This window comes from Notechis scutatus, chromosome 5 (assembly GCF_049901735.1).
Source record: "Notechis scutatus isolate UNSWTSFEM ecotype Mainland chromosome 5, rNotScu1.2, whole genome shotgun sequence".
Lineage (NCBI taxonomy): Eukaryota > Metazoa > Chordata > Lepidosauria > Squamata > Elapidae > Notechis > Notechis scutatus.
The window spans coordinates 113,215,586-113,242,649 of NC_142013.1; the positions used below are offsets into that span (position 1 = coordinate 113,215,586).

Here is a 27,064-nt window from a genome sequence, read left to right on the forward strand (position 1 = left end):
CTTTGTCTTCTTCGGTCCCTGCTGTTTGACTCTCGTTTTATGCTCTCTGTATGGTCCAGGGATGGCTTGTGCCTGGTTTGCTTGAGGCCAAGGACAGGAAACTCCATGTGGTTTCCTGAATGATGAACAATTGGCCTTGAGAAAGACCAAAAAAGGATATGAAAGAGAAGCGAAGCAGAAGTCAGAGGTTGAAGACAAGCTTGGTGATTTGAGTTTGGTATCTTGAGAGCCTCCAGTGGCCTCCAGACTTGTCGAAGAATATTTCTCATCTGAAGAGGAGAAGAATAATGACGGATTAGGCATTAAATGCACGCTAACCTCTCCTAGATTTTTGTTCTCTCTTGTTTGCAGGCAAAATTAGCTTTCTAGATAAAAATCCTGACTTTATGGAGAGAAACCAAGGAAGTCCAGTTGCCTATTGAAAAAAAGCACCTTTGACCCAGAAATTGAGAATCTCCCTAGACATCTCCCTAGACTCCCTAGACAAACTGGGGAAGGGCAAACTCCGGCTGGGCAGAGCAGGAAAGAGGTAGAACAAGGGAGAGAGAGTTCAGAGGAAGACCCAGGCCCACCCCCTCTTCATCCTAGGGCATGCAGGGAGGAACGGAGAAGAGAGCAACATGGGTTGGGTGGCTTACGGGGGGAGGAAAGGGCCCTAATTCCCTTCATTAACCATACCTGGGAATGAGAATTTAAAAGAGATGCAAGCTGAGTGCGGCATCTGCTGGGAATAAACATGAGTTTATTTTGTGTTGACTTTGGTTGTCTGCGTTCCTGGCATCCTCCCAACTGTTGAATTACTACCGTTCCTTCACATCTGGAATTCCTTCTCTTGCCCTGCTGGACTAATTACCTCATTTTGCCTTGATTGGATTTTAAGTTACAGTTTGTGTTGTTCAAGTTTTGGACTTGATTCTTTGCATCCAAAGGCTGTTCCTGGGAAGTTTTTCTCCAGCCCAGAAGGTAACTAGGACATTGGGGGCAAAGTTGGAGCTAATAAAGGGACTCCTATCTGACTGGGTTGCCTTTGTGCCACGCCCCAGGTCATCACAATGGTTTATTTAGTCTTATTGTATATTGCAGAAGTTGGAGTAAATTCCGATCCTTCCCAACCGTACAATACTCTGAGTTTTAAGATTTGTCTATTCTCAATCTGTTGCCTCGATTTCTCCAACTTTCTTGAACGCTGAACATACAATACTATGAGCTTAAGATTCATCTACCCTCAATCTGTACACCCTCAATTCATTTTCTTTTCAAATCTGTTCCTTATTTTCAGTATTCTGCTATTATAATTGTTCCCTTCTTTTGGCATTCTGGTGACAGTCCCAGAATTGCTTTCTCTCCGCTTCTGGGCCATCACCATCATCGTTTGTTATGTAGAGACATGCCAGATTTTCTATGGAAATATAATTATAGTTTTCTGCCTGCGGGCTTAGTTTTTCATGGGGGAGAAGAACCGGAAGGCAGGGGAAAAAAAAAACAGGTAGGAGACAGGATAACTTATGAAAATGCGCCTAAATTTTTTTTTTTAAAAAAATCCAGAGTCTGCTTCCACTTTTTTTCTGCAACGAACAAATTCCATTAAAAAAAGGATATATATTTAGCTTTTAATAAAATGATTTGAAAATGTGGTGCCAGAGCACTTCTGGGACTTGGCTATCATAAACAAATACAATTTTCTCTGCCTACATAAGTCAAGAAGAAAGCATATTATAAGAGCCTGGAAAAGGGAAGACTTACCAGGATGAGGTTCCAATCTGGTTTTGGACATCAGAATGTGATTCTCTCTGTGTCTGTCTGTCTGTCTGTCTGTCTGTGTCGTGCCCCAGTTGGAATCTGATTCTGAGGGAGAAGTGGAACAGCTGACAGGGAGTGGGAGTGTGGCTCCAGTGGCTGTGGAGGAAACTGGGGAAGGGCACAGGCTGGCTGGACATTCAGAGGAAGACCCAGGGCCACCCATCTTCATCCTAGGGCACGCAGGGAGGAACGGAGGAGGGAGCAACATGATTTATGGGGAAGGAAAGGGCCCTGATCCCCTTCATGGGCTGCAGCTGGGAAGACTGTTTAAAAGGGCACACTGCGCATAGCAAAGTTGCTGGAAGCAAAGCGTGCATTATCTTTTGTCGAGGCTTATCTGGGTTTTGGCATCCTCCCAACTGTGTGTGTTTCGTTATCTTTTGGAAGCCTGCAAGTTATTATCCTGGTCTGTCGTGTTAATTACTTCAGCGTGGTTTGTGATGTTCTTTTTAAAAAAAATTTCTACTTTACTTTGTATTTTGGGTTCGAACTGCATTTCTTCCCTTGGTAGACTGTTTTTTTGGAAGAGTTTGATCTCCTGCCGAGGATAATTGGACATCGGGGGCCAAGTTGGAGGCATTAAAGGGAATTTATTCTACTTTGGTGACTTTGTTATTTTTGTACCACGCCCCAGGTCATCACAGCCTGTCTGTCTCTGTGTGTATGTGTGTGCCCGCCTGGGTGGGTGTGTGTAGCTACAAATATAGAGCTGACCCAGAATGGCTTAAACCAGGGGTGGGCTTCAAACACACTAGCAAGGGGTTCTCCACCCAGTTGCTGGATGGGCGTGGTCATGGTGGGCGTGGCCTATTCAGTCTCCTGGACCATGGTGTGTGTGGGGGGCATTTTTGCCCTTCCTGGGCTCCTGGGACGCCCTGCACTTACCTGCATCCAAAACAGGCCACGTGGGGACTCCTGGGAGGGGCGGGGTGGGGCACGAGTGGCGAGGCCAGCCAAGAGTAAGATTTGGGGGTTCTCTGAACTGTGCAGCCTCACCCCTGGCTTAAACTCGGTATATATTTTTTCTTGGGACCTGAATATGAGGTGTATAGAAACGGCTACCATGTCAGGAAAAGATGCGTCTGCTTTAAAGAGGACCCTGCCACGTGCTACAATGAAATTGACTTTGACACCCCTGGTGTAGAGCATCAACGGAGCGCAGCTTGTTTTGCGGTATCTCTAATTGGGGGACCAAATCTTAAAAAATTGGAATAATATTCTGTATCCGGCAGCGACAATCTTTCGCAGGTTCGTGGGGAGGTCTTATTTTTAGCTGTTCCTCACAGCTGAGGAAACGGGTACTGAGCGTGGTGTTTTGCAGTGCAAATGTTTTCCACGCTGGGAGATCTTTTAAGTGGTGCCTATCACAATATTTAACAAATATACGCTGCATATTATAAAGAGTATAAGAGTGTAAATTGCTGTGTTCCTTTTTGTAAGAAATAGACTTACCGGTTACTCAAAACTCAGTTTGGAAGAGCATGAAATTGTACACATGTATATTTAGAGGGGAGAATCGTGTTCTTCGGTGTATAGCATATATAAAAGTGATTGCGAACCTTTTTTGTTGTGGTGTGCCAAAAGCATGCGCGTGCCGGCACCCACAATGCAATGTGCGCACATGCGCACGCAACACCCCTGCCCTCCCTTACCTGCACTGTGCATGCGCGTGCCACCCAGCTGATTTTCGGCCCGTTTGAGGCCGTTTTCACTCTCTCGGAGGCTCGAGGGAAGCCTCTGCAGCCTTGGGAGGCCGAAAAACGGGCCTTCTGGAAATACCGGAAGTGCTCGTTTTCAGCCTCCAGAGGGCCTCTGGAGCCTGGGGGAGGCCGTTTTCGCCCTCCTGGAGACTCAAGGGAAGCCTTTGGAGCCTCAGGTGGCTGAAAATGGGCCCGTTTCAGCACTTCTGGTATTTACGGAAGGCCCGTTTTTCGCCCTCCTGCGGCTGCAGAGGCTTCCCTCGAGCCTCCAGGAGGGCGAAAACAGCCTCAAACAGGCCGAATATCAGCTGGGAGGCACACACATGCGCAGTGCAGGTAAGTTTGGCTGGGCCTCTGTCAGAGTATATTCATGAATTGGAATAGAGCATGGTATCAAGGTCAGCCAATGAATAGGCATAGCAACTAAATCAGCCAATGAGGACTGTTTGGAAACTGAAACTAGAAGTAGCCTAGGAAACCGAAACTAAAAGTAGCTTAGGTGTGACTCTATGTTAAGCTCTGTAACCCTGCAGCTATGTTGAGCTCTGAGTCTGTCCGTTGAAGATGAAACTAGCTTGCTTGCTTGCCTGCTGAAGTTACTTGCAACACGTTTCTGTCTGAATTTGCTCCATGTTGGAGAAGTCTACAACGGGTTTGTAAAATCTACTCATTCTGTTTATAAAGATGTTAAAGGAAGCATCAGCCATCTGTGTTTATTTTTCTGGCACTGAACTTACGCTGAAAAACTCTGAATAGGGTCGCATGCCTCCACAAATAGTTCTGCGTGCTACCTGTAGCTTGCATGCCGTAGGTTCTCCATCACGGATACGTAACTTTTAAAGTTAACTAGAAACATTAAGAAATCAACTTGTATTCAGCAGATGTTATGAAGGGCTGAGATGTATGTCACATGAAAAACAATGGGAGGAATGGATGGTTAATTGTCTTTCTTCAATACACCATTTGCTTACAAGAACCACCTGGGCCTTGACTTACGACCACAATTCGAGCCCCAAATTTATGTTGCTAAGTGAGGCATGGGCGAAGTGAGTTTTGTCCTGGTTTTTTTTGACCTTGCTTGGCAAGGTTGTTTTAGTGAATCCCTGCAGCTGTTAAGTGAGTAATTACTGACGGTTGTGAAGCAAATCTGGCTTCCCCGTTGACCTTGCTTGTCAGACGGTCACAAAACGAGATCACGTAACCCTGGGACACTGCGGCCGTTGTAAAGACGAGTCAATTGTCAAGCATTTGAATTTGGATCACATGGCCCTGGCGATGCCATAACGGTGGAAAGTGTGGAAAAAACTTGGTCATAAGTCTTTTTTTCAGTGATGTAACTTCGAATGGTCACTAAACAGGCTATTGCAAGTTGAAGATTACCTGCGTTCAGCAGAGGCTATTAAGGGCTGAGATCTCTCTCTCTCCTCTCTCTCTCTCTCTCTCTCATCTTTATCTCCATCTCTATCTCTATCCATCCATCCATCCATCTCTACCATCTCTACCATCTCTACCATCTCTACCATCTCTATCTCTATCTATCTATCTATCTATCTATCTATCTATCTATCTATCTATCTATCTATCTATCATCTATCTATCTATCTATCTATCTATCTATCTATCTATCTATCTATCTATCTATCTATCTATCTATCTATCTATCTATCTCTCTCTCTCATCTTTATCTCTATCTCTATCATTTCTATATCGATCTCTCTCTTTCTCTTTCTCTATATCTATCATCTCTATACCTATCATCTCTATATCTATCTCTATCATCTTTATCTTTGCCTATCTCTATCATCTCTCCCTCCCTCCCTCTCTTTCTCTCTAAATTAAAAACGGCACTGAAGGAATTACAACCAGTCATTGCATTTATGACTTTCATAGCCCTCCTATAATCAAGGGTTCAAAATTTGGGTGCTTGGAAACCAGCCTGTTTCCCATGGTTACAGCATCTCACAATCCTGGGATTATCATTCACAACCTTCCCAACTGGCATCTGACAAGCAAAGTCCATGCGGGGGGAGCTGATTCGCACAATGGCCATGTGATTCACTTAACAACTGTAGCAAAAATGGTCATAGAATTAGGCGCTGCTCTCTTAAGAAATGCCTCGTTTAGCCACGGAAATTCTGATCCCAGTTGCGTTGGTCGTAAGTTGAGTCACTCAGTAGGGTGAACCAGAACTCACCATCTCCTGGTTAGTGGCCCAAGGTTACCCGGCTGGCTTCCATGGCTAAAGCCAGACTAGAATTCACAGTCTTCTGCTTTCTAGCCTGGTGTCTTAGCCACTAGACCAAACTGCCTCTCAAAGTTATTCATTCATTCATTCATTCATTCATTCATTCATTCATTCATTCATTTATTTATTTTTGGCGAGCGTGCATTTGATAACATACATAAGTATAAACATGTTTATTAATACATGAAATGGATAAGAATAAAAGGGAGCAGTAGGACAGGGATGGTAGGCACGGTGGTGCGCTTATGCACACCCCTTACAGTAGACAGTCTGAGGTTAAAGTTTTGGGGGTTTGGGGAAGAGACCACAGAGTCAGGTAGAGTATTCCAGGCATTGACCACACCTGTTGCTGAAGTCGTGTTTCCTGCAATCGAGTTTGGTGCGGTTTACCTTAAGTTTGTATCTATCGCATGCTCATGTATTGTTGTGGTTGAAGCTGAAGTGGTCATTGACAGGTAGGACATTGCAATAGATAATTTTGTGTACTCCGCTTAGGTCGGACCGAAGGTGGCAAAGTTCTAAGTTGTCTAAGCCTAAAATTTCAAGTCTGGAGGAGTAAGGTATTATGTTGCGAGTAGAGGAGTGGAGGTCTCTTCTCGTGAAATATCTCTGGATTATGTTTTGTGCATTATACTATGTCTCAATCAGGCTTTGTCTTCCGCAAATTTAAGTGATATTTGTTTGTTGGTGGGGGGGACGGAAATAAAGGTTTCTCTTACGTGTGTCTCACAGCCTTTTCATTCAGGAGAATTGTGTGTTTCAAACCGTTCCCCAGCCCCAATGTGAAAATAGTGAACATATTGTGACTTTGCACACAGCTCGAGAAAACATTCATTATCCGTTGGCAGAGTGACATTTTCTTGGCAGGCTCGCTAATTAGTAACACCTATGCTTATTTTTTACACACACACACACACACACACACACACACACTCCTCCCCAGAAAAATACAACTTTTAAATCTTGGAAATGGAAGAAAAGCTTTTTAAAGTTCACAGGGCACAATAGATTATTTTTCCTGGGTAGACTTGTGCGCTTGCCAAAATGGTAATTAAGAAGTATCCACATAATATGTGTTTGTGTGTGTGTGTGTGTGTGTGTGTGTGTGTGTGTATGTATGTACATATGTGTGTGTGTGTGTGTGAGGGAGAGAGAGAGAGAGGGAGGGAGGGATATAAGTTTGATAAGCCCATTCATTGAGGGAAAGAACAGAAGGAGATGGAGATGGTTGAGAGAGAAGTTTGACTCCCAGGCGTAGAAAGAGAAGAATTATGGCATGCACAATTTCTCGGATTGTGTTTTATTTATTCTGTTTGGATCTCACATTTCCTGGAAAGACCGAATGCGTAATTGCTGTAGCTTTTAATCCTTGCAGTGCTCTGAGCTAAATTAGATTCTGAATACAACCTTCTTCTTTAAACATTTCTGCTTGAATTTTGTCATCGGTGGAAATCTCTAACCTTCAACAGATCCGGCACATTTGGAAAAGTTTAGAGCTTGCTCAAAAAAAATAAAAATAAAAACATCAAAGACCCCCAGATCCCCCAAAATCACATTAAAGAATGGTACAAGCTCCATTTAATATTATTTTCTGAAGATGCTGACTCAAACCATCACAGCTGTCTCCATCCAGCAGGGATACCCTGGATAATCGCTGATGCAGAAAGGTTGTGTTACTTTGTGCAGCTATTTTGGATGTGTATACTATGAAACAATGTGATATGAGTAAGCTATCCACCCTTCCTGTAGTTGTTAAGAAAGAGATTTCTTAAGCAGCCTGATTTCAGAGAAGTAAAGCAAAGAGGGATTTTTTTCCCCACACGTGTATTAATTTATTTGTTTCCTGCATAATTGTGTAATTGAGCTAGTTTATGATCAGGGTTTCCTTCGTCCCATTTCTCTTCCCTCTTACGATTATACCTGGATTGAAAAGCGTTCCCAGTTACACACGATTAAATAATGGCTTCAGGTTGCTTTTATAGCTTCCTTCCCTGTTCTAAAAAGCTTTTTATCCTGGAATTGGAAATCAATTTAAATGCAGGGATGGATACGACAATTTGTTAAATCCAAACAGTTTTGTGTGTGTGTGTTGTTGTTTTTTCTCCTCTGTAGCCTCCTGCTGTCTCGTTCTCTGAAAATCCGTTGCTTCTGACCTACTTCCTTCTTCTCAGTTGCCATAATCCTTTGAGTGGGAATTTAATGCAATTTTTTTTTTTTTTTACAATGGGCTGAGCGTAGAATCTAGAGAGAAGAGAGGAAGAAAAGACACAGCAGCAAATGGTCGCCACACTGCAAAAAGGATGTTGAGACTCTAGAAAAAGTGCAGAGAAGAGCAACCAGGATGATGAGGGAACTGGAGGCTCAAACATACGATGAATGGCTGCAGGAACTGGGCCTGGCTAGTCTAGGGAAGAGAAGGACCAGGGGAGACAGGAGAGCAGCCTTCCAAGATTTGAGGGCCTGCCACAGAGAAGAGGAAGGGTCAAGCTATTTTCTAAAGCACCTGAAGGTCAGACAAGGAATAATGGGTATACAATTAAACTACAATGGGCATAATAAGAGGTTAGATCTTCTTGTTAGCTGAGGGTAATCAACTGTGGTAATGACTTCTTTGTCACATGCAAGAAGGAGCCTTATCTGTGTATTGGAGAAGAATAGGATGGGTTTGACCCCCCCACAGCCTGACCAAGTCAGGCTGAGTCGGAGGATGGAATGAACATAGAATCCCAGAGCTGGAAGGAACCTCAGAGATCTTCTAGTCCAGCTCAAGGCAGGAGTTTCGTGCGAGGGCTTCCCTGTCAGCTGGACACCTGCTTAAGGCATGGACAGGAGACCACCAGGAAATCCTGGGACTGAGACGTGGAGAAACGTCCCAGAAGGTAGCTACAGCAAACAGTATCTCGAATTGCTGCTGAGAAGACTCCAACCAGGAAGATATTTTTATTTCAGCGGGTAATTTTCACCCCCATCGAGATGCTCTGGATTTTATACAGTTGCCCTTCAGGTAATAAAATGTAGGGCAGAAGCTCCTGGGATGTCTGACCTCAGCAGCACGGTTGATAGAACTGTCAACAATAATCAACATCGTTATTATCTGGGGATGAATTGGAGTGGGACTAAACTTAGCATGTGTTGCAGCCAAAATTAATGCATGACCAATGCATGACTATTCCATTCTATTCTGTAAATTTTCTATTCTATTCTATTCTATTCTATTCTATTCTATTCTATTCTATTCTATTCTATTCTATTCTATTCCATTCCATTCTATTCCATTCTATTCTGTAAATTTTCTATTCTATTCCATTCTATTCTGTAAATTTTCTATTCTATTCTATTCTATTCTATTCTATTCTATTCTATTCTATTCTATTCTATTCTATTCTATTCCATTCCATTCCATTCCATTCCATTCCATTCTATTCCATTCTATTCTGTAAATTTTCTATTCTATTCCATTCTATTCTGTAAATTTTCTATTCTATTCTATTCTATTCTATTCTATTCTATTCTATTCTATTCCATTCCATTCCATTCCATTCTGTAAATTTTCTATTCTATTCTGTTCTATTCTATTCTATTCCATTCCATTCCATTCCATTCTATTCCATTCTATTCTGTAAATTTTCTATTCTATTCTATTCTATTCCATTCTATTCCATTCTATTCCATTCTATTCCATTCTATTCCATTCTATTCTGTAAATTTTCTATTCTATTCTGTTCTGTTCTGTTCTATTCTAAAAAAGGCCAAATCTCTAGCAATATAGACAAGAGTGAAACTCGGTTAGATATAATACCAGATTGATGGCTCACCAAAATACAACATTCTATGCAAGGGAAATTTAGGGATGAAATATGTAATAGAAAAACCTAAAACGAAGCATTATTATAAAGGTTCTTTGGAGCCAAAAGGGTCTTTTTATAGGTTTCTGTTGGGCAGCAGATTAGACAATGATGAGATTAAGAGCAGGCTTAATTGTGGCAGACAAATTTATATGTCTTTTTTTTTTTTTTTACTCGATTTGATTAACTAGATTACATTACTCTGTATTTTAAATCGGCACGCTTAATCTAATTTGGAAAGAAACCATTCTAACTCGGTACAATTTTCGTTGATGGGGAAAAGAAAATTGCAGGGAAACCGTTTATTGAGCCGAGACGTGAACATCGTTTCATTGAATTGTCATTCCAGCTGCAGAGAAAGCAAAACTATATTTCCCTCCCTCAATTAGCGTTGAATTGTAAATTTGAACCGTCACTAAATGAATGGTTATAAGTTGAGGAGGACCACCTCTAATCGAGAAGGTCAAAGATAACAACTTCTCTGATATGCCAGAGATGTTTGTGCCGAATCATCAAGGGATCCAACTTTATTTTAAACCAGCTCGATACCCGTAGTTTGCTATGAAACTATGTGGTTGGGCTTAGTTCTGGGGGAGGAAAATAAGGGGGGAAAATTCTGCCTCTGCGTACCAGCATCCATCGGTATTCATCTTTCTAGCGTCCTGTCAGTGTGTGAGAGAGTTGAGGGCTGTTTGGAAACTGAAGCAGTATTTGCTGTGTGAGCAAGAAGGAGACAGCAAGGACCCTGGGCGTGGCTTAGCTTAACTGTTCTGTACTAAAGCTGGTTGCTGGTATGAAACTAAAACTGAAACTCCTCCGCTTGTGTTTTGCATTGGGAAGAGATTTCTTTTCAGGTGGGGAGGGGGAGTGGAGCTCCTTAGCATCAGAGCGTGTTAATAATAATAATATAGGAAATACTCTAAATGCTCTGATGGTCATTTTGAAAAATCCTTTCTTAGCGAGCACCTAGAAGCCAAGAGGAACATACGGGCCAAATTTCAAGTTTGTAGGCTTTACGGTTCTGGAGATTTTGTGACGATGCATGAATGGAGATTGTGGAGGTTGGCAGCAGTGAGGAAGAGGTTCCCGAGGAGCCTGTGCCCAGTGCATGTGCGTGCAAGGCTGCTTGAAGGAAAGAGCAGCTGAAGCAGCATGGGTGACTCGGGAGTAGGGCTGGAAGGTAATGGCCCCTCTCTTAAGAGATAAAAGCCAGCTGAGAAACTGCAGTTCTTTGCAGAAGGCAAACAGGTTTGATACTTGAACCTGGTGGACATTAGAAATATCCGAGCTGGTGTTTGGAAACTCTTTGATTTATTGCTTAGTAACTTTATCTGGTGTTCTTGGCAGCCTTGCAAAAAGTTGGCCAGGCTCTTTCTTATTGGAGCTAATTAGTTGGAAGCAGCCTTTTACCTGTGAAGAAACAGGATTCGTAAATGAAACATTAAAAGGTTGGGCTGGTACCTTTGTCTTGTGTTTGCTCTCTGGGAACCAGGTTTGGGTCAGAACATCCCTGGACGAAAATGTCAGAGTATTTGCAGGACATCCGACCAGCACACAAGTAAATAATTCTGCAGGATTCATCTGCATAAGAAAAACTTTCTTATACATAGTACCACACAGCAGAAGTCAGCATACAAGTTCAGGAACACAGAAGGAATATTCACAATAGCAAGTCATTGCAGAGTAGAGAGATTCAGAGGCCTAGAGGCCTAGACTTATAGAGGCCAAACCAACTCTTATATACCAGTGGTGGATAAACTTTTTCGGCTCCCATGCCGATAATTGCGCACGCACTTGCTTGCGTGCATGCAAGCACCCAGAAGGCAATGCGTGCTGCCCCCCACGCCCTCTGTGCATGCGTGCGTGATTCCCTGCACCGCTGCACCGCTGCGCATGGCGCCGTCCCCTCACACACCATGCATCTCTGTGCATGCGTGCATGTCTCCCATGCATCCCCACCCCCTGTGCATGCGCACCAGATACCCGACAATCAGCTGTCAGGTGGTGGCGCGCGCATGCATGCGCAGTAGGGCTCTTCCGGGCGACCTCTCACATGCCGGGGGAAATGGCTCTGCGTGCCATAGGTTCGCCAACACGGTTATGTACAGTTCAGCAAGTCAAAGTCACGCCCAGACTCCAAACTGTCTCTTATGGCCCCGTACAAACAACTTGTCAGGATTCCGGCAGTTGCCCTAATGAAATCATGATCCTCGATCCAAGCTTCGAAAACTTCAAAGGATTTATTAGGAGCGAACATGTCGGCATGACCTGCATGAAGCCGACTCTGAGACACGTAATTCACGGTCACCTTTGACCCTGTTTCCCCCTCCCCTCACCCCTCTGGGTGTATCATAATTCATATTCTCCAACGAGAAACACGTCCATAGTTGAGAGTCATCAATCACATTCTCCAATTAGGGATTTTCTTGGCAGAAATCTTTGCAAGATAAGAACGGAATGCACTTTTGGTTTTAAACTGCCGCACTGCTCCTTCAAATTTCTCTCCCCACCCCTTCATGGCAACTCTAAAACCATTTTTAGATGTTTTATCAGTTGACAGAAATACTATATTTCAGTTTCCAACCAATCCCCATTGGCTGACCTGTCTATTCCAATCCATGAATTATAGTGACAGAACTGCGGGGTGGAAATTCAGGGTTTTAAGAGGTGGAACAGGGTGCAATTCTGGGACTGCATTTTTTTGCACCCTGGTCATCTCTGGAGAAACAACAGATTGTGTGTGTGTCGCTGTGTGTGCGTGTGCATTTTGTTCCCCCAAAAGAGACAGCATAGTCTCTCCCGTTACGGATTTGTTTAGAAGACCTGCTGTGGGGTTCAAGGGGATATTTGAAATTAACAAGTTTCTCTGGATAACAAACGTCATGCTTGGCTTGTCAGCACATAACATTTCACAGGCACTTTGGCGCTGAAGTATTTATTTTAGACTCTGTCTCGTAATGTCACGATCTCGTAAGGTTTCAGGCGATGTGAAACGTCAACCCAAAAGGTAGCACAAACACTTCCACTTCTTGCGATAAATGTTTGTCTTAGCATGACCCAAACGCTAATCCCAGTCAACGAAAGCTTCGGGAGCGCACAACAGAATCCACCGTTCCCTCTTTGATTTTCAAATGTCCATTTGAAAATGTTTCAAAAACATCTCAAAGTGCTTTATATCACTCCGTGCGTACTTATTAAATAATAAGTGCCTATTTGGCATTTAGAAAGATATGCACATATCTATATCTATCTACATCTATTTATCTGTCTATCTATTTATCTATCTATCTATCTATCTATCTATCTATCTATCTATCTATCTATCTATCTATCTATCTATCTATCTATCTATCTATCTCTCCCTTCCTCCCCCCCCCTCTCTCTCTCTCTCTCTCTCTCTCCCTCTCTCTCTCTCTCTCTCTCTCACACACACACACACACACACACACACACTCTTCCCCCCACTCTCTACCTCTTTCTCTTTTCTCTGTCTATCTCTACTCTCCCTCCCCATCTCTCTCTCTCTCTCTCTCTCTCTATCTATCCCTCCCCCCTCCCTCCCTCCCTCCCTCCATCTATCATCTGTCTCTCTCTCTGTCTCTCTCTCTCTCTCCCTCCCTCCCCTCTCTCTATCTATCTCTCTCTCCCTCCCTCCCCATCTCTCTATATCTATCTATCTATCTATCTATCTATCTATCTATCTATCTATCTATCTATCTATCATCAGGTATTTAGAAAGATAGAGAGATAGAGAGATAGATAGATAGATAGAGAGAGAGATATCTGTCTGTTAAAGTAAGCGGTATTAAAAGGTAAAGGGCTTCTTGATTGAGCAGGGGGTTGGACTAGAAGACCCCGGAGGTCCCTTCCAGCTCTATTCTGATTGAATAGCTGTCAACGTCTGAGAATCGCTTCCCTTCAGAGGTTGTAGGTGCTCCATTCCTGGAGGCTTTCAAAAAAGAGGCGGGACAACCATTTGTCTGAAATGGTACAGGGTCTCCTCCTGATGGAACAGGGGGTTGGACTAGAAGACCTCAAGGTCTCTTCCAGCTCTATTCCGATTGAATAACTTCTCTTCAGAGGTTGTGGAGGCTCCATCACTGGAGGTTTTCAAAAAGAGGCGGGGCAAAGTTTGCCTGGAATGGTTTTCTGGACTGTGCCAGTGGGGAGTTGAACCCTGAACTTCCTCTCAAACTACTACTGGTGATGTAAGGCATGTTAGTTTGAACGGCCTGGTTTGGTGTGAGGAAATAAACACTCCGGAGAACTCCTCATTGTTCTATTTCCACTTTGACAAACTGTGCACATTTTTTCATCCATTCTCAGAGTTTGCATATTTGCGCGTCTCAGTTCTTGACTCCCACGTTGCCTGAGGCGCTCATTAAAAGTGAAGAACCATCTAGAAAGGTCTTGAATATCGACGGTGGCGTGGCTGAGCTCGCGTTAGCTTGAGGTTTTGAAACACCTGCGGCGTTTCTAAACTTCTGGTTTTGTTACAACACTGTCCCCTTTGCACAATTCTGCACTTTAGCTCTGTGCTCCTCGGGTGGGTGAGGCGGTAGGATTTATCTCTGGCTTACGTTGCATGGAGCTCGAAGGAGCTACTGGGGCTTGGGCATTGAACCTTCTACTACTTAGTGTAGGAATCCTAATTAAAGTTTCTCCAGGACATCTACTGTGTTTTCCCCAAAATAAGATCTTGTCTTATAAAAAAAGGCACCAGGTCTTATTTTTGGAGGGATGTCATTCACTGACTAACCTCACTTGCATGCATCACCCCTGGCCTCCTTTTCGCTGTCAGAGGCCTTTAGGAACTTCTCCTCCTGTGGCCGGCAAGGCTTTCCTGAAGGCCTTTGCGGTTGATAATAGAGCTCTGGATCGATCCAAAGCTTTGTTCTCAGCTCCAGAGGTCTTCAGGAAAGCCTTACCAGCCTTGCCGGCTGCAGAAGAAATGGGCCGGCGAGGCAGGTTGTCGGGGTGTGTGAGGCCTGGCTACAACTGTCCAAAGGTAAATAGTAGGGCAGGTCCACTCCCCCATCCCTACCCTAGCTTAATTTTTACCTGTGCCCTCTGGAGTGGGTGGGGTCTTCATTAGGGCTTATTTTGGGGGTAGGGCTTATATTGGGCAAATGTGTAAAAAATCAAGCTAGGTCTTACTTTCAGGATAGGTCATATTTTCAGGGAAACAGGGTAGTGAAGAAGAGGGCACAATCTCTTTGGGTCTCTGGTTTCATTCATGTCATGCTTGAAGAATCAGGAACATACCTTTAACTTCAGATAAGCTGATTGTGGTACGGAGGTTCTCTGTCCTCCAGGTCATTGGTTGTCCCAAAGGTGCTTTTTTTCAGGAGGCAGCTGGACTTCCTTGGTTTTTCCTTGAAGACGTTTCACTTCTCATGCCAGAAGCTTCTTCAGGTCTGTGCGCAAAATGTAGTCCCCAAACTGGTAGTGACACCAGTTGAATCCCACCCTTGGTTGCTTCCGACCCACATTAAAGCATAAAAAGTTTTTTTTAACTATATTGATTGTGGGAGAATTAGTGAGTAGTTTCTCTCCTGAACCCAATTTTAAGTTGCCCTGTTTAGCACCTGAAATCACGGATTGGGTGCAGGGTGAATTATTTTCACCAGGATTGAAATTATTTGGAAAAAAAAAAAAGACGTACAGCCGTGAGTTTCAAACCCAACAAATATTTCACTGAGCTGAACAAAACTGTGACTTTGATTTGTTTTTTTTCTCCCTTTATGAAATGACTTGATCTCATTCTATCATCTGGCCCGGTCTGAAAAACTACGCAATGCTGCTTTTATTTAAACTCGCATTGTTATGTTCTAAAATAAACTCTTCGAAAAAAAAGTTTCTATTCTAGGAAGCAAATGTTACCATCGGCATTAAAGAGGTTTTCTCCATGTGGATCTAGCCAACCTTTCAAAACGATGTACTGCATAAAAGAATTGGTTCCATTTCTTGTGCTCGTCACTTCCATGTCTTCAATTTAATGTTGCAATGAGAAGCATCTGACCTGTAAAAATGAAAACCAGATGAGCAATAAGCTAAAAACACATAATGGGTTTTTCAGACAATACACAGTATACTGGCATTCTTGCAGTAGCTTTTAAGAAATCTGATAAAAGTGCTGTTGATCTATTCTGTTGTGGTTTTTCCTCCCCTTACTTTCGCTTAGAGGCATCCGGAGTTGTCCAAAAATGAAAGGAAATTCTGTTTTTACATCAACTGTCTATCCTTATTTAATGTTGTTGCATTCGCAGCGCAGAACAGAAAAGAACAGAATAGAATAACAGAGTTGGAAGGGACCTTGGAGGTCTTCTAGTCCAACCCCCTGCTTAGGCGGGAAATCCTACAAAAGGATTAGGGCTTTGATCGAAACGTGATGGATGCCATCTTGACTGTTGTCACACCCGCTGTGGCTTTTTGCGATGCCTGGTAGAAACAGTTGACAAGCCAAGTGTCTGTTTGTGTGCACTGTGTTTTGGACAAGTGGACATTGTTCCTTGAGGGCTCCTTGGTGCTCTCAGATTTGCTTCTTTCCTTGCAGACGTTTCATTACCAAACTAGGTAACGTCATCAGTGCTAAGCACCAACACCAATTGGTCAGCAGCTTGTATCGCTATTCACCGTAGTTGGCTAGATTGTTCAATCAGTTTTTCTTCACCGGATTTGAATACACTTTAGATGTGGTTGTGGTTTTTATTATACTGTACTTATTTCAAGGCACGACTGTTTATTGACGATCTGGATGTGCCAACCTGATTTTAGTGGAAAAAGCTTACCTAAATAAGGAAAACAATTACTTTTACTTGTCACTAAACAAAGACCACTAATGTTAAATCAACTTTATTAAAAGAACTCACTAGTGTGGGATTGTGCTTCTCTTAGATTGCAGTCAAATGCTCTTGTAACTAACAAAACTGTTGAATGACCTACATATTCACACACACACACACACACACACACACACACACACACACACACACCACTGTATAAAATAATTATCCTTGTCAATCTCTCCTGGTTTATTACTGATCATGAGAAATTTCAGGTATTTTTTTTTAAAGTAGATAGTAGCAAAGAAGTGGAAAAAACTTTCAGGACTGATGTCGGAGTTTGGTGGTTTTCTTGAAGACATTTCATTACCCAAACTAGGTAACATCATCAATGCTAGATACTGATGAGGTTACCTAGATGGGTAATGAAATGTCTGCATAAAGACAACCAAGCTCAGAGAGCACTGGGGATGCCACAGTTCTCCTTCTTCTTCTCCTTCCCCCTCTCCTTCTCCTTCATTCCACAAATCCCACTCCCTTCTAGTACTGATGATGTTACCTAGTTGGGTAATGAAATGTCTGCAAAAAAGCAACAAAGCTCAGAGAGCATCAAGGACCCTACATCATCATTCTTCTTCTTCTTCTTCTTCTTCTTCTTCTTCTTCTTCTTCTTCTTCTTCTTCTTCTTCTTCTTCTTCTTCTTCTTCTTCTTCTTCTTCTTCTTCTTCTTCTTCTTCTTCTTCTTCTTCTCCTCCTCCTCCTCCTCCTCCTCCTCCTCCTCCTCCTCCTCCTCCTTCTCCTTCTCCTTCTCCTTCTCCTTCTTCTTCCTGCTCCTCCTCCTTCTCCTTGCTTTTTCCTTATCTTCTCTTTCCCCTCCTCCTGTTCCTTCATTCCACAAATCCCACTCCTTTCTATTACTGATGCTGTTACCTAGTCAGGCGATAAAACATCTGCAAGAAAACAACCAAGCTCAGAGAGCCTCAAGGATCCCTCATTTCAAGCTACAAATATTTTCCTTTATTGGTATATCGTGCCTTGAATAATACACAGTCCTTGGGTGCTAGGAGGATTGAAATACGATGCCTCGGATCATGTTTAAGCTTATTTTTGTTTGTGCATGCCTAGTGTCCCTCTGAATTCGGTCCATAATTTGACAGCATCGGAGTAGATTAATATGTAGGAAAATACAGAAGGAGAACTCCGCTGCAGTGGTTATTTATTACTTAATGAAAAGGCAGCAGTTCAAAACTCTGGGAGAAGCAAAACATTTTGCAAGTTCTTGTCATGATGCCAAGAAAGAGCTAAGGCTGACGAGAAACAAACAGCTAATTAATCCAAAAGACTCAATCTTCCTTTTCCAAATTAGCAATCCGGTGTTCTGTTTTATGGATTAAACTTAATTTGAAATGCTTAATTTAAATTCCATGGAAAAGGATTATTGTTTTTTTTTTTTAAATAGTTTAGACTGGATGTGTACATCTCATATCCCTGGAAAGAAAACACTCCTACAAATACCCATATTTGGATATTTTTCTGGAACTTCGGCTATTTTTTTTTTTTTTTGCAAAGGTTGAAAGTGAACATTTGAAACTTGGTCCTTCTGTGAAAGCTTTAACATTGGCAGGAAAAAAACAACTCTGGTTTATTCGTCAAAGTTCTCACCTGGAATTTTTACTGTATTTCCAGCGAAAGAGTCTCTCGCAGACAATTTTATAAAATAGTTGCTCTTTCCTTATTCTTTTTGTTCCAAAAGAACAATTAGAGGAATACTTTACGGAGTTTGCAACTCTGTGCACAAGTTAAAGGGATAATGTTACACCATTTTACGTGAAAATAACATCGGGCTGTTTTTTCTTTAGTGGCAACATAGAGTTGGTTACATGTGTTTACATGGGCAAAATAACCCAAAATGGGAAGTGGGTGTAACTTCTAAGTAACTTCAACTTTGTTTATTGATCAGTTCCGCCATCTTGTGGGAATTGGCTGCACTTCTATTCCTTTACAAATGGATGATGCTCAGTGTGGAAAAACATCTTGTACCAAGGCAATTTTCCTTCTCGTCTCTTCTCTTATCTTCTCCTTCTTCTTTTCCCTCCTCCTTCCTCCTCCTCCCTCCCTCCTTTCATTTCCCATCCTCTTTCTTCCTTTCCTTCTCCCTTTCCTCCTCCTCCTCCTCCTCCTCCTCCTCCTCCTCCTCCTCCTCCTCCTCCTCCTCCTCCTCCTCCTTCTTCTCCTTCTCCTCTTCTTCTTTCCTCCTCCTCTTCCTTTTTTCCCCTTGTCCTCTTTCTCTCTCTTCCTCCTGTTTCTTTTATTTCTTCTTCTCCCTCCTCCTCCTCCTCTCCCTCCTCTCTTCTTCTTCCTCTTCTTCCTCTCCTTCTACCTCCTTCTCCCCTTCCTCCTCTTCTTCTCTTCCTCCTCCCCCTCCACCCTCTGCCTTTTTGTTCCCCTTAAATAAAGTTATTTTTTTCAGGGTATGCAATTTTTATTCTCTTTTTACTAAAAAAATATATCAACGTTTCATTTGGGATTTGATAGGCAACATAAATGCACACCCTCCACTCCCGATTCCAGAAACCCAAAACCCACCTAAGACTATTAAAACAGCAGAAAAACCAAAGCTGAATTAAAAATAGTTCAAATTGCTAGATTGCTATAACAGCTATAATTAAATACATTATTAAGCCATCGCTTCAGAATATTATCTGTGGAGAACAGCAGAGACAGAAAATAATTATATGGTATATATAACCATTTTGGCGTGTGTAGGATTTTAATATATTCTTCTCTTTTTTCCTCTTTAAGACCAGTATAAGGGAAGGTTTGCTCTTGAAACAAACCAGCTCGTTCCAGAGATGGAAACGACGTTACTTTAAACTACGGGGCCGAACTCTTTACTATGCCAAGAATTCCAAGGTAAAAATTTATTATTCACTTATTAAGGAACGTGCTTTGCCTGATAGAATAATTGTATTTTTGAGGCTTTTAGAAATTGCTACGGAAGATAAGAGTGATAAAATAAGATTGCTGCTGTATTTTTTTCCCCCTTGCAACTATTCCATTTCCTTCTACTTATAGCATAACTTTCTAAGGCACTCAAAAGAAGCCAAGATTGCACATTTGGCTTTGGATTTTGCGAAGAAATTATTCGATAGCCTAGCTAGTGAATGCAGGTCGGATTTACATTGTTAGTGTTCCTTTCAAATTGACCTTGGGTTAAAACTGGCATGATCTAAAAGAGATCTAGAAACGGTAAATATACCTTTTTCCCCCCTGAAAGATTTTGCTTTGCCAAGAATCAGAGAACAATGCAGGAACTGGAAAACTAGCTCTTCCTTATTCCTGCTACAAAGGCATTTAAGGAAAAGAACACTACCATTTCTAATCCTCTAAAACGTGAAATTATCTTTATACCTTGGGCTCGAGAGAGAGCCTGGTGGCTTAATAAAGATAAATCCATTTGCAGATGAAACAGTGTCTATATTCATGTTTTATCCAATATTTTAGGGGGGAAATTCTTATCAGTCATAGTTTTTTATCATGCTGGTTGTTCTGAGTATATAGGAAAAGCTTTAAATCGAGGGGGAAGCTGCTGCATATCACAACATATGTATTCATAAGTACAGATTTTGAATAATATGGAGTGATGTGGTGGCCTAGAGGTGAATCTCTCGCCTCACAATCGGGAGGCTATGAGTTCGATCCTAGCTAGAGGCAAATATTTCTCTTTCTGGGCATGATGACTATAACTCCCCATTGGCAACAGGAAGGGCACCTGGCAAGTAAAACACTCAGCTAGCTCCACTCAGTTGCCCAGACTCCACCTCGCAAGCGATTATGGGGTCATTAAATGAAGAAGATGATGATGATGATATATTTTGAATAATACATAAGGATAATGGCTCAAAACCGTAGAAGTGGTGGTAGACATCAGAAGAAACCCGTCCATGCTACCACTTCTTACAATACTAGACAACACAGTATCAACAGTAGAGACCTTCACATTTCTATATTCTATTATATCACAAGACCTAAATGGGATACCTAACATCAAAAACATCATAAAAAAAAAGCACCAGGAATGTTCTTTCTGCGCCAACTCAGGAAGCTCAAACTGCCCAAAAGGAGCTGCTGATCCAGTTCTACAGAGGAATGATGGAGTCTGTCCTCTGCACCTCTATAACCGTCTGGTTTGGTTCAGCAAACAGGTTAGACACAGACTCCAGAGGGTAATTAGGACTGCAGAAAAAACAATGGCTACCCACCTGCCTTCCATGGAGGACCTGCATACTGCATGAGTCAAAAAGAGGGCTGTGAAAATATCTACAGACCCCTCACATCCCGGACATAAACTGTATCAACTCCTTCCCTCAAAATGACCATATAGAGCCCTGAACACCAGAACAACTAGACCCAAGGACAGATTTTTCCCAAATGCCATCACTCTGCTAAATAAATAATTCCCTCAACACTGTCCAACTATTTACAAAGTTTGCACTACTATTACTATTAATCTTCTCATCACTCCTTATCACCCATCCCCTCCCACTTGTGACTGTATGACGGTAACTTTGTCGCTTTGTATCCTTACAATTTATATTGGCTGTTTCCTAGTATGATTTGATTGCTTATTTTACCCAATGACTATCATTGTGTTTTACCTGATGACTCTTGATGAAGGTATCTTTTCTTTTTATGTACTCTGAGAACATTTGCACCAAAGACAAATTCCTTGTGTGTCCAATCACACTTGGCCAATAAAAGAATTCTATTCTATTCTATTCTATTCTATTCTATTCTATTCTATTCTATTCTATTCTATTCTATTTTATTCTATTCTATTCTATTCTATTCTATTCCATTCCATTCCATTCCATTCCATTCCATTCCATTCCATTCCATTCCATTCTGTAAATTTTCTATTCTATTCTATTCTATTCTATTCTATTCTATTCTATTCTATTCTATTCTATTCTATTCTATTCTATTCTATTCTATTCTATTCCATTTCATTCTATTCCATTCTGTAAATTTTCTATTCTATTCTATTCTATTCTATTCTATTCTATTCTATTCTATTCTATTCTATTCTATTCTATTCTATTCTATTCTATTCTATTCTATTCTATTCTATTCCATTCCATTCCACTCCACTCCACTCTATTGTACCCTATGACTGTTACTAAGTGTTGTAGCTGATGATTCTTGACTCTTGATGAATGTATCTTTTCTTTTATGTACACTGAGAGCATTTGCACCAACACGAATTCCTTGTGTGTCCAATCACACTTGGCCAATAAAGAATTCTATTTTGTTCTGTTCTGTTCCGTTCTGTTCTGTTCCGTTCCATTCCATTCCATTCCATTCCATTCCACTCCACTCCACTCCACTACTCTACTCTATTGTACCCTATGACTATTACTAAGTGTTGTAGCTGATGATTCTTGACTCTTGACGAATGTATCTTTTCTTTTATGTACACTGAGAGCATTTGCAGCAAGACAAGTTCCTTGTGTGTCCAATCACACTTGGCCAATAAAGAATTCTATTTTACTATTCTATTCTATGAGGTGGAGAGACAGAGCTTAAACATCTTAACTTCCTTCCTTCCTTTCTTTTCTTTTAGAAAAGAGCTTTGCATTTTGCATAATTCAGGCTAACAGTTCTTAGATTTATTAATGGGTTCAGCCTGTAATGAACAAGAGGAGCTTGGCTGGGATTGAACTTGCACCTCTCTTTTCTTTCCACAGTCCTTAATATTCGATGAGGTTGACCTCTCAGATGCCAGCGTGGCTGAATCGAGCACCAAAAACGTCAACAACAGCTTCACGGTAGGTGACCTGCTTATTGTAGGCTCCTAAGAAGCCACCGAAAGCTTTGAAAATTTGATTTTTGCTCCAAGAACAGGGAGAAGAAGTAAAGAAAAAGTCAATTGAATAATCTATTGGAACAATATATTGTATTTTATCTGAGTTTATAACTCAATGCCAATGTTAAGTGGAATAATATATTGCAATGAAAAGGAGCAATGTGAGTTGCATGGCTTATGGGGAAGGAAAGGGCCCTGATTCCCTATATTAGCTGCAGCTGGGAACACAGTGTTTAAAAAGGGATTTTTTTGCACAGCTAGTTGTTGGAAGCAAATTGTGTGTTATCTTGTTTTGTCGAGGCTTATCTGGGGTCCTAGGGTCTTAACCAACTGTGTGTGTTTTGTTGGCCTTTCAAGTCTGCAATTCCTTTTCCTGCCCTGTCCAGTTAATTGCTGCAGCGTGGCTTGTGTGGATTTTTAGTTACAGTTTAGTTACAGTTTGTATGTACTTTGTTTTCGGACTGAATTTCCTCCACTTAAGGACTGTTCTTGGGAGAGTTTTTTTTTTTTCTCCAGCCAAAGGTAACCTGAACTTTGGGGGCAAAGTTGGAGGTACTAAAGGGACTTTTCTTACTTATGTGACTGTGTTGCCTTTGTGCCACGCCCTGGATCACCACGCTATTCTTGTTCCTAATATTCTGGCTAGCGGTTTAAGGTGCTAACTTCTGCCTCGCTAAGAATGTGCATTTCCAACCCCTTTCCTATTGCAGAGCTGCTCAAAGCTGCACCCCCACTCCCCCGACCCCATTCCTCCCACAGAGAAAAGTAAAAGCAGTTTTAAATCTTTGTCTGGGGCAGGCCCCCCCGCGACCCTCCTTCCTTCTGTAGAGAGGGAGGAGTAAGGCTGCTTAAGGCACAGAAATGAAGAGAAAACGTTTTTTTTAAAAAATCAGAATTCATATCCCTCACTCTCGTGTCCGTTCCATCCATAGCTGGGTCCTATCTCCACCTATGACCCTTCCTCTGATCCCCCCCAGAGCCTCCTCTGTACATACATACCATCCTTTGATCCTTCACAGCCATTCAGGTGTTTGGTTTGGAAAGAAACCACACCAACCCTTTGTCTCTCGGCGCGCCCACTCCTTATCGCCCGAAATCTAGCCCTGTCCTCGGTTAAATATTGGATTTCTGAAAACCATAGCCCCCTTTCCCCCCCTCGTTTGGCATCAACGGAAGAGGGCCGTTTCACCTGTCCTATTGAAGTACAGCCGTTCTGTTCTTACCTCGATCAGATAACGCGTCAAATCACCCGGTTGGTCTTTACGAAGAAAGTTCTGTTTTCACTGACGGACATTCTGGTTTCTATTGCTTTTGATTGGTTTGACTCGGAAAAAAAAAAAGGGCTTTGTGGACATGGGAAAATGAAAAGAAGGACCAAGGGGGAGAGATGAGACCAGTCTTCCAGTATTTGAGGGGCTGCCCCAGAGAAGAGGGAGTCAAACTATTCTCCAAAGCACCTGAGGGCAGGACAAGAAGCAACGGGTGGAAACTAACCAGAGCATACAAAACATTTGCTAGACCAATACTCGAATACAGTTCATCAGTCTGGAATCCTTATCACGTATGTGATATTAACACAATTGAGAAAGTACAGAAGTATTTCACAAGAAGAGTTCTCCACTCTTCTACTCGTTGTAGAATACCTTATGCCACCAGACTCGAAATTCTAAAACTAGAAAACCTCGAATTACGCCGTCTTCGGTCCGACTTAAGCATAGTATATAAAATCATACATTGCAATGTCCTACCTGTCAATGAATACTTCAGCTTTAACCATAACAACACAAGAGCACACAACAGATACAAACTCAAAGTAAACCGCACCAAACTTGATTGCAGGAAATACGACTTCAGCAATAGAGTGGTCAATGTCTGGAATACTCTACCCGACTCTGTAGTCTCTTCCCCAAACCCCAAAAACTTTAACCTTAGACTGTCTACTATTGACCTCACCCCTTTCCTAAGAGGTCTGTAGGGGGCGTGCATAAGCGCACCAACGTGCCTACCGTCCCTGTCCTATTGTTTCTCTTATTCTTTTATTTTTCTTATATGTACCCATTTCATATATTCACAACTATGTATACACTTGTACTTATTATCTTGTAAACAATTGACAAATCAAATAAATATATATAAAAATATATATACTCAAGGCGAGAATCTTCAGTTGAAGATTCGCCAAACTCAGGGGTGAATATGCAAGAAATACGCACTGTGAATGGTACAAATTATTACAAGGAATCTACAGTATTCCAAAGGTTTGCTTTGTTTTTTTTAACTTAGAAAGCATACCAGATATGACATGCAGTCCGTTTCTACGAACCGAAGCAAACCCTACTAATTACAGCCAAATTTCATTTGAAAAGCTGTACTTCCTTTCCTTTAAGGCCTTGGGAATGTAATTTTTTTTAAAAAAATATTATCAGAAAGAGTCACCCTCATGGAGAAATAGCATCCTAGTCAAATGACTGTCCAGTCTTTTCTTAAAAACCTCCAGTAATGGAACATCCACAACTTCCGGTGGCAGGCTGTTCCACTGGTTAATTTTTCTCACTGTTAGACAATTTCTCCTTCATTCCAGGTTGCTTCTCTCCTTGGTTAGTTTCCATCCTTTGCTTCTTGTGCTGCCTTTGGAGAATAGTTTGACCTCCTCTTCTTTGTGGCAGCCCCTCAAATATTGGAACAATATTATCATGTCCCCCATAGTCCTTCTTTTCCCCTAGAATAGACAAACCCAAATCCTGCAACTGTTCTTTGTTATGTTTTTGTCTCCAGGCCTCGAATCGCCTTACTTGCTCTTCTTCTCTGTACTTTTTCCAAAGTCTCAACATCTTTTTTTTTTTTTATATTGTGGCGACCAAAACTGGATGCAGAATTCCTAAGGTGGCTTTATAAAATGGAACTAACACTTCATGTAATCTGGATTTTATCTTTCTGTTAATGCAGCCTAGGACTGTGTTGGCTTTTTTGGGCAATTTGCCCAAAGAGCGAAGAATCCCTATAAGTGCTAAATCTGCTCATTACGATAATCGACATCCCGTCAATGTTTCCATGTTTCTCTGAACGTGTAAATCATATCCATTCACAAAACCCCTTTCTTCAAACAACAGTTAATAGCACAATCTTTCTCAGAAGTGGATTTGTGAGCCGTACACAATGCACAGGCGTGAGTGTGTGTTAAGCCAAGATCCCCTGTTGTACATTTTTTATCTGATTGTTGGACGGAGATCCCGAGATGAATATCTCGAGGTGGCATACCGAGTGCTCCCTCCCATTTTTCCCGGTAACAATGCTGTGAATTAAGTAGGGCGGAGAGAGAGAGAGAGAGGGAGAGAGAGAGAGAGAAAGAGAGAATGAGACACACAGAGAGACAGAAAGACAGAGACAGAGAGAGAGGAAGAGAGAGAAAAAGAAACAAAGAGAGAAAAATAGAGGAGAAAGAGAGAGAAAGAAAGAGGGTGAAAGAAAGAGGGAGAGAGGGAGAGAGAGAAAAAGAGAAAGAAAGAAAGAAACAGAAAAAGAGAGGAGAAAGAGAGAGAGAGAAAAAAGGGAGAGAGGGAGAGAGAGAGTGAAAGAGAGAGAGAGAGAGGAAGAGAGAGGAAGAGGGAGAGAAAGGATCAGAAAAAGAGAAGAGAAAAAGAAAAAGAAAGAAAGAGGGAGATAGGGAGAGAGAGAGAGAGTGAGAGAGAGAGAGAGAGAGAGGAGAAAGAGAGAGAGAAAGAAGGAGATAGGGAGAGGGAGAGAAAAGAGGAAAAGAGAGAAAAGAGAGAGGGAGGGAGGAGACCGGAGGGAAGGGAGGGAAGGAGGGGGAGGAGAGAGAGAGAGAGAGAGAGAGAGAGAGAGAGAGAGAGAGAGAGAAGGTGGACCCGAGGATACTTTATGAGTTTTTCTGGAGCTAGATGGCTTCATTTCTTCATCGTACTTGTTCCCAGAAGTCCAAACTCAAGTCCTCCTTGCGATCTTCTTTCTAATACTTGGGTGTGGGTGAAGAAGGAACTTAATAACAGGTAAGCAAAGGTGAGCAGAAGGGGTCCATTATCTTTCCCCTCTGTTTTTTCTCTCTCTCTTTCATTCTTTCTTTTGTCGAAGGCAACAGATGGTTAACTGGGAATCCAATTTGGTTGATATCACAGTTCAACCTCCAATTTCCCCAGTATGACCAAGAGTCCCAGCAAGGAACTCCCTAAGGTGATTTTCAGCTGGACCTATTTTGGGGTTCTCCCTCCCCCCCATCCTTGAAAATGTGTTCCAAATCCAAGATAGAAGCTTCTTCCATTCAGTTCTTCTTCAGGTCAGAACTGAAGAAGCTTCTTGGATGAGAAAGCAAAACAGTTTCAAGGAAGAAAAAAAACATACGAAAATCCAGTTGCTATTTCGGGAGATAAAAGCACCTTTGGGATAACCATGAGTTGGACGATTGACAATCTCCATACATATTTAGGAAACTCTTAGCCTATTTAAAAAAAAATGTGGTTGATTTTCATTTAGTGGTTTGTTTAAAATTTTTACCTGGTCTTCCTAGAAGAAAATTGGAATGGTAGAAAAAAATTGAACGGAAGAGATGGGTATTTTATGCCTTGGTCAGGCAGGCTTCTTGCAATTTTGCAAAGGGGCAACAGTTGTTTTGGAGGCTAAGCTGGCGGGAGAAAAAAATGGAAAGAAAAAAAATTGTGAAGGCAGAATGGATGCAGAAACAGCCAGGAAAGGTTTTCATGGGTTCACACCTTGCAAAAAATGCAGCTGCTTTTTTAAAAAAAAGACACACAAAATATTCCAGTTTCTGGCCAAGAATCTCTTTTGATGATTGGGTTGGATCACAATGT

At 41.9% G+C, this 27,064-nt stretch overlaps 1 protein-coding gene across 5 annotated transcripts in view; it reads left to right on the plus strand.

Moving 5' to 3' along the window:
• The window catches only part of DGKH (diacylglycerol kinase eta), a 110,124-nt gene that overhangs the window by 27,314 nt on the left and 55,746 nt on the right, over positions 1-27,064 (plus strand). For 4 of the 5 annotated variants that reach the window (XM_087967581.1, XM_087967579.1, XM_087967580.1 and 1 more), the window contains exons 2-3: positions 19,178-19,288; positions 22,123-22,203. In XM_087967581.1, coding sequence (XP_087823707.1) covers positions 19,178-19,288; positions 22,123-22,203 — 192 coding nt within the window. Of the gene's footprint in view, positions 1-19,177; positions 19,289-22,122; positions 22,204-26,082; positions 26,249-27,064 lie in introns of those variants that run through there. The other variant, XM_087967582.1, reaches the window with a different exon arrangement.